This window comes from Mesoplodon bidens, assembly GCF_964165515.1.
Source record: "Mesoplodon bidens genome assembly, chromosome: 7".
NCBI classification, from domain to species: Eukaryota; Metazoa; Chordata; class Mammalia; order Artiodactyla; family Ziphiidae; genus Mesoplodon; species Mesoplodon bidens.
Genome location: NC_138164.1, coordinates 24,012,448 through 24,025,695, shown reverse-complemented (window position 1 = coordinate 24,025,695; position 13,248 = coordinate 24,012,448). Strand labels below are relative to the sequence as shown.

General features: G+C 34.9%; 1 protein-coding gene across 3 annotated transcripts in view; it reads left to right on the top strand.

The window, feature by feature from the left end:
* ATM (ATM serine/threonine kinase) overlaps window positions 1-13,248 on the top strand; it is a 140,601-nt gene that overhangs the window by 29,095 nt on the left and 98,258 nt on the right. For all 3 annotated transcript variants that reach the window (XM_081239953.1, XM_081239952.1, XM_081239951.1), the window contains exons 11-20: window positions 129-500; window positions 1,983-2,177; window positions 3,406-3,501; window positions 4,295-4,520; window positions 6,274-6,399; window positions 6,951-7,076; window positions 8,014-8,103; window positions 9,186-9,357; window positions 10,699-10,898; window positions 13,139-13,221. In XM_081239953.1, the coding sequence (XP_081096079.1) occupies window positions 129-500; window positions 1,983-2,177; window positions 3,406-3,501; window positions 4,295-4,520; window positions 6,274-6,399; window positions 6,951-7,076; window positions 8,014-8,103; window positions 9,186-9,357; window positions 10,699-10,898; window positions 13,139-13,221 (1,686 nt within the window). The remainder of the gene's footprint in view (window positions 1-128; window positions 501-1,982; window positions 2,178-3,405; window positions 3,502-4,294; window positions 4,521-6,273; window positions 6,400-6,950; window positions 7,077-8,013; window positions 8,104-9,185; window positions 9,358-10,698; window positions 10,899-13,138; window positions 13,222-13,248) is intronic.

Below are 13,248 nucleotides of genomic sequence, written 5' to 3'. Positions count from 1 at the left end.
TGAGAGTAGTCTGAAAAAGGATGATGATAATATTCTAATTAGGATATTATTAGAGTACTATGTCTATATATTTTCTTTTAGCCTCTTAATGGATTTGAATAATTTTCAAATTATTTATACTTTTTTAGGTTACAGATTGCAACTCAATTAATATCAAAGTATCCTTCCAGTTTACCTAACTGTGAGTTGTCACCATTACTAATGATACTACACCAGCTTCTACCTCAACAGCGACGTGGGGAACGCACACCATATGTGTTACGATGCCTTATGGAAGTTGCATTGTGTCAAGGCAAGAAACCAAACCTAGAAAGCTCTCAAAAGTCAGATTTATTGAAACTCTGGATTAAAATTTGGTCTATTACTTTTCGTGGTATAAGTTCTGAACAAATACAAGCTGAAAACTTTGGCTTACTTGGAGCCATAATTCAAGGCAGTTTAGTTGAGGTTGACAGAGAATTCTGGAAGTTATTTACTGGGTCAGCCTGCAGACCTTCATGGTAAGTTGACTATGGATTGTATTCTGTTCTGCAGCATATATATTTATATATATATTTTTTCCCCCTGATTTTTGTAATTTCTAACTTCAGTTAAAGATATGTTAAATTCTGTTTCAGATGCTTTTGTTGTTTGTCCGGAAAGTCTTAATAAATAAATAAGTGTAATTTAGTTTCAAATGTGAAGAGATTACTAAGGCCAGTTTTAAAGAATTAAGTGTTTATATTTCTTTTATTTGTAATTGACAATTATTTTTTGCTCAATCTTCATAAACTTTATTTTTTTTAGTACTGCATACTGTTACAATAAGACGTAGTTCTTAATCAAGAATTTTCTCAAATGTAGTCAGACTTTTTAGAATTTTTTTGTGTTTATTTAGTCCCTAGAAGTTTACTATATGTCTACAGCATGCCAGGCACTGCCCTAAGCATTGGAGGCACAGTGGTAAATAAGATAGACAAGGTCTCTGTCCCTGAAAGAGCTTACTTTTTTTTAAATTGAAGTATAGTTGATTTACAATGTTGTGTTAGTTTCTGGTGTACAGCAAAGTGATTCAGTTTTATGTATATGTGTGTGTGTCTGTGTATATATACACACACTCACACACATATATATTCTTTTTCATATTCTTTTGCATTATGGTTTATTACAGGATATTGATTACAGTTCCCTGTGCTATACAATAGGACCTTGTTGTTTATTTTACATATAATAGGTTTTTTTTAACATCTTTATTGGAGTATAATTGCTTTACAATGGTTTGTTAGTCTCTGCTTTATAACAAAGTGAATCAGCTATACATATACATATATCCCCATATCTCCTCCCTGTTGCATCTCCCCCCCCACCCTCCCTATCCACCCCTCCAGGTGGTCACAAAGCACAGAGCTGACCTCTGTGCTATGTGGCTGTTTCCCACTAGCTATCTATTTTACATTGGGTAGTATATATAAGTCCATGCCTCTTTCTCACTTCGTCCCAGCTTACCCTTCCCATTCTCTGTGTCCTCAAGTCCATTCTCTATGTCTGTGTCTTTATTCCTGTCCTGCGCCTAGGTTCTTCATAACCTTTTTTTTTTTTAGATTCCATATATATGTGTTAGCATATGGTATTTGTTTTTCTCTTTCTGACTTACTTCTCTCTGTATGACAGACTCTAGGTCCATCCACCTCACTACAAATAATTCAGTTTGTTTCTTTTTATGGCTGAGTAATATTCCATTGTATATATGTGCCACATCTTCTTTATCCATTCATCTGTCAATGGACATTTAGGTTGCTTCCATGTCCTGGCTATTGTAAATAGAGCTGCAGTGAACATTGTGGTACATGACTGTTTTTGAATTACATATAATAGTTTGTATATGCTAATCCCAAACTCCTAATTTATCCCTCCCCCACCTCCTTTCCCCTTTGGTAACCATAAGTTTGTTTTCTATGCAAAGAGCTTACTTTTAATATTAATTGTCCTTTGTTTTGCTGTAGTCCTGCAGTATGCTGTTTGACTTTGGCACTGACCATCTGTGTAGTTCCAGAAACAGTAAAAACAGGAATGGAGAAGAATATATATGATGTAAACAGAAATTTTTCTTTAAAGGAATTGATAATGAAATGGCTCTTATTCCGTCAGTTAGAGGATGACTTTGAAGACAGTACAGAGCTGCCTCCAATTCTTCACAGGTAATTTGAGTTCAGTTAGCATGCTGCTGGCTTTTGTTTTGTTTTGTAAGGGGCCCTCCATTTCTTGTTTGATATTAGATGGCTTTATTTTACAGTGATCATACAGGGTTTCCCAGAATTAGTCCTAGAGGTTAAACAGTCCCTTTGTTTTTATAGTGTTCTGTATCTTTGTGCCTGGATCTTTGTCCAAGTTCTTTTACTTTGTTTTCTCTCTCTGCCTAGACAGTGAAATTAAGGGGGATGTGCATGAAGAATATGTGTATAGTTCTTTGAGCACTTACATGTTTCTTTGTGATCGTCTGTAAATAGGTCCATCTGAACATATATCCAACTCATGTATATCCTGGAATCCTAATGAGAGTGTCTTCTAGGCGAAATATTTTAATGAGGGGAAGAAATGAGAAAAAGCCAAAATGGGACTTAAGCACTAGGATGTGAGCAGCTTGCCCACTTAACCTTTCCACAGTCAGTAAATGGAACTGAGTGATTGGAGGACAGACCTCTGAATCCTAGTGATTTTACTTTAATGCCTTTTTAAAAAATTTTTTTTATTTTTAAAATTTTATTTTTTGGCTGTGTTGGGTCTTTGTTGCTGCATGTGGGCTTTCTCAAGTTGCAGCGAGCCGGGGCTGCTCTTTGTTGTGGTGCACGGGCTTCTCATTGCGGTGGCTTCTCATTGTGGAGTACAGGCTCTAGGCACATGGGCTTCAGTAGTTGTAGCATGCGGACCCTAGAGTGTGCAGGCTTCAGTAGTTGCGGCGCATGGGCTCTAGGGCATGTGGGCTTCAGTAGTTGTGGCGTGTGGGCTCAGTAGTTGTGGCTCGTGGGCTCTAGAGCGCAGGCTCAGTAGTTGCGGCACACGGGCTTAGTTGCTCTGCAGCACGTGGGATCTTCCCGGACCAGGGTTTGAACCCATGTCCCCTGCATTGGCAGGCGGATTCTTAACCACTATACCACCAGGGAAGTCCTACTTTTATTTCATAATTGTTTATGCTCTTTAAAAATTCAGTATGAGCCTGCTTCTAGGAAGTGTTGAAAATGATAGTAACATAAAATGTATGCTCCTTAAGACCTGTTTTCAGATGTAAAGAAATTCAGTAGAGATGAAAGTAGTTTTAATTTTGGATCCAAATTTTAGAGGTCAATATTTATAGCTAAACCTGGGTGTTTAAGAATGCTTTAAATGGCTGTTGGTCTTCTAAGTAAAGATTTTTATTTTACTTTATAGTAATTTTCCTCATCTTGCCCTGGAGAAAATTCTTGTGAGTCTCACTATGAAAAACTGTAAAGCTGCAATGAATTTTTTCCAAAGTGTGCCAGAATGGTATGTTATCTAATAGAGTTCTGTGTTATTTTAAGATACAGCTTTAATTAACAAAGATAATAATGTTAGCAGAGTAGTAGCTACATCTTAAAAATTATGAACTGAATTGGTCAATTAAAAAAATCATAACTGTTAGCAAGGGAAAAGTTTCTTTTAATTCAATAATTATACTTTGTGTCCTATAGTTTATATTTATGATGGAATATTAAGAACATAAACATCATGTGGAAATGAGTTCTTTAAAGATGTGACCCATTTTTATATGTCAAATAAAATCTGACTGTTCGCTAAAAACTAATGATAATTGAGGATAAGGGAAACAAGAATAAATCTAAAAACCTCATTTTAGTTGATTGACTCAAGAGGCTTATGTTTATCACTGTGACTGAAAATGATTCACTGGCATGAAGATTCCTACTCTTCCTCCAGAGGGCATAAGATGAAAAAAGATCTACATTTTGGAGAAATCAAAGGGAACTTTTCAGATAATGTTATTCTTAGTGTTTATATCTGTTATTAATTTTTTTAATACTTTCTGAATTTGCCTTTGAGACTGTAACTTTTATTTTTTTGTTTATTAGTAAAATTTGCTACTGAATAATGAAATTCTATACAAGTAATTATCAAAATCCAAAGAAGAGAAGCATTTAAAAGAATGATTCACTAATTGTATAAGCAGTCTTTGAATAATATAGATGCTGTTAATGTTTTTATTTGTAATAGATTGCTGCTATATGAAGGTGAAATAATAGATAATTTGATTTTACAAATTAAAAATCTTATTTCTTTGAAGTGAGCAACACCAAAAAGATACAGAAGAACCTTCATTCTCAGAAGTTGAAGAACTATTTCTTCAGACAACTTTTGACAAGATGAATTTTTTAACCATTGTGAAAGAACATACTACAGAAAAGCACCAATCCAGTGTAGGCTTTTCTGTCCACCAAAATCTCAAGCAATCACTGGATCGCTATCTTCTGGGATTATCAGAACAGCTTCTACATAATTACTCATCTGAGGTGAGATTTTCAAAACAAACTAAAGCCTATATTTGATTCTACTTTGGTAGACTGTTAGGAAGCCTAATTTTAAAAGCAAAGTAGTAGCACATGGCTACATATAGGGAAAATTTAGCATGAAAAAAAGGAAAACTGAAGAAAAACAATTTGACTGTTTTCTTTTACCAGGAATTCTCATAGACATTAAAGAAGTAGAATTCTTTGTGTGAGTTGCTGAGTAGTAATAAAGGTTTTGAGCATAGTGCTTGATGAAAAAGAACCTCAATACAGAGGAGGGAAATATTACAATAACAGAAAAGGACATGATATAAACTGATCTAATAGATTTTGGTTGCACTTGAAGAGGGAGAAGTCATTAATAAATGAACTAGCAGTCACCCATACTTTAGAGGTCCTTTAGTAATGGCTCACATATCATTTCCTTTGTCCTCTTTTTTTTTTTTTTTTTTTTTTTTTTTTTTGCGGTACGCGGACCTCTCACTGTTGTGGCCTCTCCCATTGCGGAGCACAGGCTACAGACGCGCAGGCTCAGCGGCCATGGCTCACGGGCCCAGCCACTCCATGGCATGTGGGGTCCTCCCGGACCGGGGCACAAACCCATGTCCCCTGCATCGGCAGGCGGACTCTCAACCACTGCGCCACCAGGGAAGCCCCCTTTGTCCTCTTAAAATCACAAATTCTCTTTGTGTGTGCTGTTCTCTTGCCAACACTCCTGTGTCTTTCTACCCATTTCTATGTGTTCAGATAATCCATATGTCAAAATCCTTGCTAAAGCCTTTCTTAGATAATCTCAGCCATACATCTTTTAATTTTAATAGTAATTAATATTTCTATTTTTAAATGACACTTAGCATCTTCTTTGTACCATATACACAAATATCTCTTAAACTATGCTAGAAGGTCATTAAAGGGCATATATAATTTTTATTAATCTTTGTATCTTCTGCAGTGCTTAGTTATATGATAAATGATAAAATATTTGTTGACTAAAATAAAACCTACAAGCTACTCAAAGGAGATGATTCAGTAGCCATAATTAATGATACAAAGAGCCAGAGAAGAGACAGTGTGCCTATTTGCTCTATCTTGCCCCTAATTACTGACTTACTTCTGGATTATAGTTGTAACCATTTTCATTACAAAGTAATGAGATCTTCTGTGTTTTCCCCTAAAATGACATTTCATATGATATAGGAACAGAAAAATCTGAAAATTTTATTTTTCTGTGTAATCTTTGCACATTCTTACATAATTCTATAAAATTGGTTAAGCAGTGTCTACTGGCAAAAATGCCTTGTGCTAGTCTGTGGATTCTAAAAAGCTGAATAAATCAAGGTTCTTATCTCTTAGGAGCTCAAAATGTCATTTTAATGTCTCTTACTATGAATCTAACTTCTACTCACGTTCTAACAGTTACAGACATTTATTTGCCTATCAGTTTTTTTTCTTTCTTTCCTCCTTACCTCAGATATTTAAGGGCTTGTGTGTGCAGTACATTAAGCCACTTTAAGAAGAGATATATTACTTGGCCATTAGGACATACTACTTCTGTTTTTCCTGAGAACCCTGGTTATCACAACTCTGCAGGGATCCCTCAGATGGTTTTAGAGATGATCTGAATTATGCCACTATTAATTCAATTAACTGAACTTTTGTTTTTTAATATGTACATAAAATTTGCTCTTACAAAAGATAATAGTACTCGAAATGATTTACAAAATATAAAAATTTTTTATTTGGGTTTTACTTTAAGACTTCAAATTCAGAAACGCTTGTCCGGTGTTCAAGTCTTTTGGTGGGCGTTCTCGGCTGCTATTGTTATGTGGGTGTAATAGCTGAAAAGGAAGCATACGAATCAGAATTATTCCAGAAAGCCAAGGTAGGAAGATTTATGTCAATATTGTTTTGGATTAATTTGAATGAAATATATTACTGGGAAAACTGGTATATTTGTTTGGAAAACAAATTTTTATGTAGGTTAGCTCTTTCTTTTTCACTTATGCAGTCTGAGAAGAAATGATATTGTATCTCCTTCCTTAAATTTGAAATTATTTTAAGCCAACTATAAATACAGTAATTGAAATTATATCACATTAAAATTTAATCTCATTAACAAAAGTACTGGTGTTTATCTGTACTTTAAAAATTTTTTCCTGGATCAGTTATCCTAAAGAATTCTTAACCAAGAGTGTTAATCCAGTAGGCTCTAACCATGAAACTGACTTTTATCTCTGGATGCTATTCTGTCAGTTGTGTGATTTGTAAGGATAACAGGGCATAAGATTTGTGGTTTTTAAAAATTTGTTCATTTTTAATTATATTTTATAACCAAGTATAACTTCTTAAAACGATTACCTCTTAAGTAAAACAAAAAAGCAATCAGCTATTATTTTAACTGAAATTTGGATTTTTCCTTCTTTTTTTTAATAGTCTCTAATGCAGTATGCAGGAGAAAGTATCACTTTGTTTAAAAATAAGACAAATGAAGAATCTAGAATTGTTTCACTGAGAAATATGATGCATCTATATACACGTTGCTTACATAACTGTACCAAGGTAAGATGTTCTTCCTACTTGACCCCATAGCCTACCTAGGAGGATGGTAACTGGTTGGTGTTGTTACTGTTTTTTGGGTCCATTCATAAGTTGATACACTGATTTTAAATTAAATTGGTAAATTAAGGTAGTATCCAGAGGAAAAAAGCAACAGGTAATATGAGTTTCCCATGAAACTAACTGCACAAAACTAACCTTCTCAGGAAAGTTTCTGAGATTATTTTACCCCTTTAATATACAACTAATTGGTGACTCTTTTATTGCCAGTGTATTTTCCTTTATTTAATAAAAACTTGTTGACTACTAAGTATGTGATGTGCATACCAGTACACGAGGGCTAGTGGGCACTGCAAAGATAAACAGTTCTAGCACATACATTACTCTCTTTTGCCCAGGTAGTGTTACATAACATTTGGTAGAAAGGGTGCTACTGTGTGTAATCTTTGTTTTGATTTGGAGCAGGCCTGAGGGGTAGCTGAGCCAGACCAGAGTATTGATAATAACTAGAAACACGTTTTAAAGCTAATGTTAAGTACATGGCCATATATCAATATTATCGGCATGTATTTTTGTTTTTTTAATGTGTTTTTTTGTGTTTTGGTATAAGTGGGGAAGGAGAGAGTGGATGAATAAACTCTTAAGATATGATTATTGCTTGCTTATGTTTAGGGGCAATAGCTGGTATTTTACTTTAATGTTGTTTATGCTCAATGAAAGATATTTGCTCTAGTTATTATTACTTTAAGAAAAGAGGTTTGTATTTTTGAAGCAATTCATATCTTGCTCCTAATAGTAAACTCTTTATCTATGCTTATTCTTATAATTTCCAGTGTAAAAGAAAATCTGCGTTTCATTCATGATAGAGAAAATATTATCTGCAAAGAATAATTGTTTTTATTTCTTTGTTTGCTTGGTGTTTTGTTTGTCTTAATTACAGCACAGTCCAAATAAGATTGCATCTGGCTTCTTCCTACGATTATTAACATCAAAGCTAATGAATGATATTACAGATATTTGTACAAGTTTAGTAAGTATGCTTCCTATTTTACTACCATATTTCATTGATTCTAAGATGCTTTTTATAACTTTGAAATCTCTCTTGAAAAGGGATGCATCTCACAGAATATGGTATGTTATGTTTTTAAAATGTGGAAATTAAATAAAGTTATTTCGTTTGCAGGGGGGAATGTATTTGATTGCTTCTTAATATCAATACCTAGCATAGTGCTTGGATGTTAATTTCTCAATAAATAATAATAGACCAAGTGATTGGGAACTAATCATCCGGACTCAGTACCTTTTTCTGTATGACATTGTACCAAAATTCAAAATAATTCTCTATTCTTAAAAATAAAAACAAAAACCTTGCCAGACAAGCAACATATTCTCATCGTGATATTTATTTTTCTTTTTCCATATAAATGGGCTTACATACTTTTTTGTCTGGAACAGTGCCTGGCACATAGTAGATATTCAAATATTTAATAAGTGAAAAAATATTCTGTAACTTGAGTGTTTTCATTTAATAATAAATCTTGGTCATTTTTCCATGTTGCTACTACATAGGGCTATACCTATGTATACTTTTTTTTTTTGGCAGTACCATGGTATTTCATTATATATGGGAATAGTATATATGTATTTTAACCCAACTAAATTAAAATTTTAAATGATTTTTTTTTTTACAAAGAGTTCTGCAGTAAATATCTTATACTTTCTTCTCCTTCTATTTGTGCTTATGAAGGATGTAGGATAAATTCTAGAAATGAAATTGCTTGTTCAAAAGGAATGTAAATTTTACTTTTTGATGAATAATGTCATTGTCCTCCAAAATAGTCTTACCAATTTATAATTTTACCTACACCCTCATCAATTTGGGGTAGTATGAAACTTTTTAATATACGAAATCATTTGTAAAGATTGTGTATTATTCTTCTGTGTAGACAATACAGTTTATATATCTGTTTTCCTGTTGCAAGACATTTAATAGAAATAGTACTGCCGGGTTTCATACACTTGAATCTTGAATTGTTTGATTAGGTCAGTTTTAACGATAGCATGCTTCTGAAAGAAGCCAACTTGGAACGTCTTTCTTTCTCTTATTTGAAGGTATCCTTTATCAAAAAGCCATTTGACTTTAGAGAAGTAGAATCAGTGGAAGATGGTACTGATGAAAATCTAATGGAGATGGAGGATCAGTCATCCATGAGTCTATTTAATGATTACCCTGCTAGTAGTGTTATTGATGCAAATGAATCTGGAGAGAGCCAAATTACTATTGGTAAATATATTTTTACTGCATGGGATTTTTTTTTAACCTCTTTACATTGATTTGGTATTATGAAAGGCCTCATAGATACTAATTTTTTGCTCATTTTATTTCCTTTTTGTACAGTCTGTTGGGATTGTTCACCTCTATACACTTTAGAATTCCCTGATTTTTAATGGAATTTATTAGTTTCCTATCTTATTCTTCATGGGGGAATTTAAAATAATTATTAAATAAATAAAAACATATAATAGGTTATTTGGAAAATAGAAAGCAGAACAGTGCAGAAGCACCCATAATGCCATCATTGTTAACCTTTTTCTGTTATTCTACATAGACCCTTTCAAAATATAATCAACATCAACATTCAAATGCCTTTTTATACCTTGTCTCTTTTCTTTTAACATTAACTGTAAGCATTTTTTTCATTTAGGTACTTGTGCTATTGATAATCATACTTTTTAATGGCTCTATAATATCCCAATTAACATACATACCATCATTTACTAGACCACTTTTTTTTTAACTTATTTATTTTTTGGCTGGGTCGGGTCGTAGTTGCAGCACACGGGATCTTTGTTGCGGCATACGGGATCTTTCATTGTGGTGTGAGCTCTTTGTTGCAGCGTGTGGGCTTCTCTAGTTATGCACGAGCTCCAGAGCATGTGGGCTCTGTAGTTTTTTTTTTTTTTTTTGCGGTACGCAGGCCTCTCACTGTTGTGGCCTCTCCCGTTGCGGAGCACAGGCTCCGGACCCATAGTCTCAGCGGCCATGGCTCACGGGCCAAGCCGCTCCGTGGCATGTGGGATCTTCCCGGACTGGGGCACGAACCCGTGTCCCCTGCATCGGCAGGCGGACTCTCAACCACTGCGCCACCAGGGAAGCCCCGGCTCTGTAGGTTTGACGCGTGGGCTCCAGCGAAGTGGGCTCTGTAGTTTGTGGCACATGGGCTCTCTAGTTGAGGTGTGTGGACTTAGTTGCCCCATGGCATGGGTTATCTTAGTTCCCTGACCAGGGATCGAACTGGCTTCCCCTGAATTGGAAGGTGGATTCTTAACCACTGGACCACTTTTTTATTGTCAGAAATTTAGATTCCTTTCTAACAGTATTGCAGTGAATATTTGTCTATATAGATTTTTCCATAGATTATTTATTGATGACAGAATCCTAGGGTAACCTTTTATGAAGAATTTTGAAACTTTTAGTGTGTAATCAATTTCATCATAATTTTGCTTTCCATATATTTTTATCTCTTTTTTGTTGTTGTTCAAGGGGAAGATATTTGTGTTAATGTTCAATGTATGTATTTGTTGTACACCTCTCTTAGTCTTAATAAGCGCTTTTTATTTTTAGGTGCCATGAATCCTTTAGCTGAAGAACATCTGTCAAAGCAAGATCTACTTTTTTTAGACATGCTCAAGTTCTTGTGTATGTGTGTAACCACTGCTCAGACCAATACTGTGTCATTTAGAGCAGCTGATATTCGAAGGAAATTGTTAATGTTAATTAATTCTAGCATGCTAGACCTTACCAAATCTCTTCATCTACACATGGTGAGTTCAGTGAAATGAAGAAGTGCTTCAGTTGTGTCTGATGTTGCTAGCTAAATGTAATGGACTGACATATTAGAATCATATAGTACCTTTGAAGACTTGAAATTGCTTCCTTGAGAAATGAATCTGAGACTAGTTATAAAATACACTTTTCTTCTAATATACTGTGAAAAAAATTTAAGTGGGTACTGAAACATTAAAACTTGGATGGACTTTGGATAGATTTATCCTCTTTGGGTGTAATTATTATTATTTTAAACTAGGCCAAGAGCCACAGACTCTGAATGTAAAAATAATACTCACATAACATTGTTGTTGAAGTCTGAATCTTGCCTTGACCTTGGTTTATATGCTTTAAAATTTTTAAATGTAATTTCAAAGTGACTATAAAGTTAAAATACTACAAAGCTCCCATATTTCCTTCATAAGCCTCTGTAGTTAACATTTTACCACATTTGACTTATCATTCTCTCTCTTTGCACACTACACACACAAACACACACAAGCACACACTTTTTTTCTGAACCATTTCGAGATTAAATATTCAGACGTGATACCCCTTTACTTCAGTGTGTATTTCCTAAAAACAACGATACTCTCCTATATAACCATAGTATAATCATCAGGAAATTAACATTGTATCATTGCATTTAGTTGTCAGGTCTGCTCAGTTTTTTTCACTGTGGAACAGTTCCTTTGTCTTTCCTTATCTTTCACAACCTTCATATTTTTGAATAGTAGAGCCACTTGCTGTATGGAATCCGTCACTGAGTTGATCTCATGTTTCCTCGTGATTAGATTTAGACTTAAGAAAAGTAATCTCTCTCCTTCCCTTCTCTCATCACTTTACTCATCTACTGATAGATATCTCCAATTCCAATCTAACATCATAGGATTTATTTTCTGTGTCCATATTTGTAGCTCCCTTTTCCAACAGTAAGAAACCTGGCTTCCCACTTAACCTCAGTGCATTTACTTGTTTACTCAGTATTATTACATGTAACTTATCTCCCAACCGTGTGGGCCATACCCTTAGCCCGAGTGCTGGTGAACATGTGGGGAGAGCTCCTGTCTCAGCAAATATCCTGGATGAGTCCATGGTCATATCTTAGTCCCAGCAAATTGGCAAACATGGCAAGTGATTTCCCCAGCCCTGGGAAACATGCCAAGTTATTCCCTAATAGAACCTCTTGGAAACATACAGGTTGAGTCCCTGGTAGAATTCCTTGTCATGTTCTAGCTGTGGTGAATGTTCTGGTTGATCCCCTAGCCCTGGCAAATATGCTTATTTGAGCCCTGTTTGATTCCCTGGTTTCAACCCTGGCAAACACTCTAGTCAAGTCTCTAGCCCCAACCAGTGGGGAGGGCTGTATGCTTTTCTTGGGGCTTTGATGTTCAAAGTCACTTCAAGACACTCAGTAACATCACACATGACTCTCATGGCAAATATTTAAAATGGTCCAATTTAATATTCTTTTATAGTATCAGAAGGAGTGAGAAACAATTTTCTACATACAGATGATAGGAAAAAATGCCTTCTGATTCTTAATACAGCTAGAAAATTATTTGGCAGCTGTCAGAAACTGGCTGCCTCGTTATAACTACCAGTATAACAACCAGTAGTTGCTGAGTAGCCCTTTATATCTATCGTTCCATAGAGAGCCTTACAAGGTTGCCTTATAGGAAGGTAGGTCAGGGTATTTGTATTCTTCACTGCCCATAATTATCTCTGCTTTCCAAAATTCATTAATAGAATAGTATTTAACCATTGAAGTTTTCCCCAAGCATTGTTTTCGGAGGGTGGTGACATAATATAGTTTCAGACTCTTGCTCAGGCACTTAACTCCAACAGTGATAACAACTGTCACTTACTGAATTCCTACAATAAATGCAAACCTTTACATTCATCTCCTTTAATCTTCACAGTAATCTGGCCAGGTAAGTGCTATATCCTCATTTTACAGCTGGGAGTACAAAGACTCAGATGACAAGGCAAGTTTTTAAACCACTCAAGTAGTAACAGGTTATGGTGCTGGGATTTGAATCCAGCTCTGTTTGACTTCAAAACACCCCCGCCTCCACCTTTTTTTAAATTATATTGCTTCATAAAAATTCACTGCTCATGTGTGTGTGTGTGTATGCACACGTGTTTATATATGAATTTATGGTTATATATATGTACTTATTTAAATAAATGATATATGAAAAAAAAACTAATTTCCCCCACCCAACTCTCTTAGTATCTAGTGCTTTTAAAGGACCTTCCTGGAGAAGAATATCCCTTGCCAATGGAAGATGTTGTTGAACTTCTAAAACCACTATCGTAAGACATTAAAACCATATAAAATAT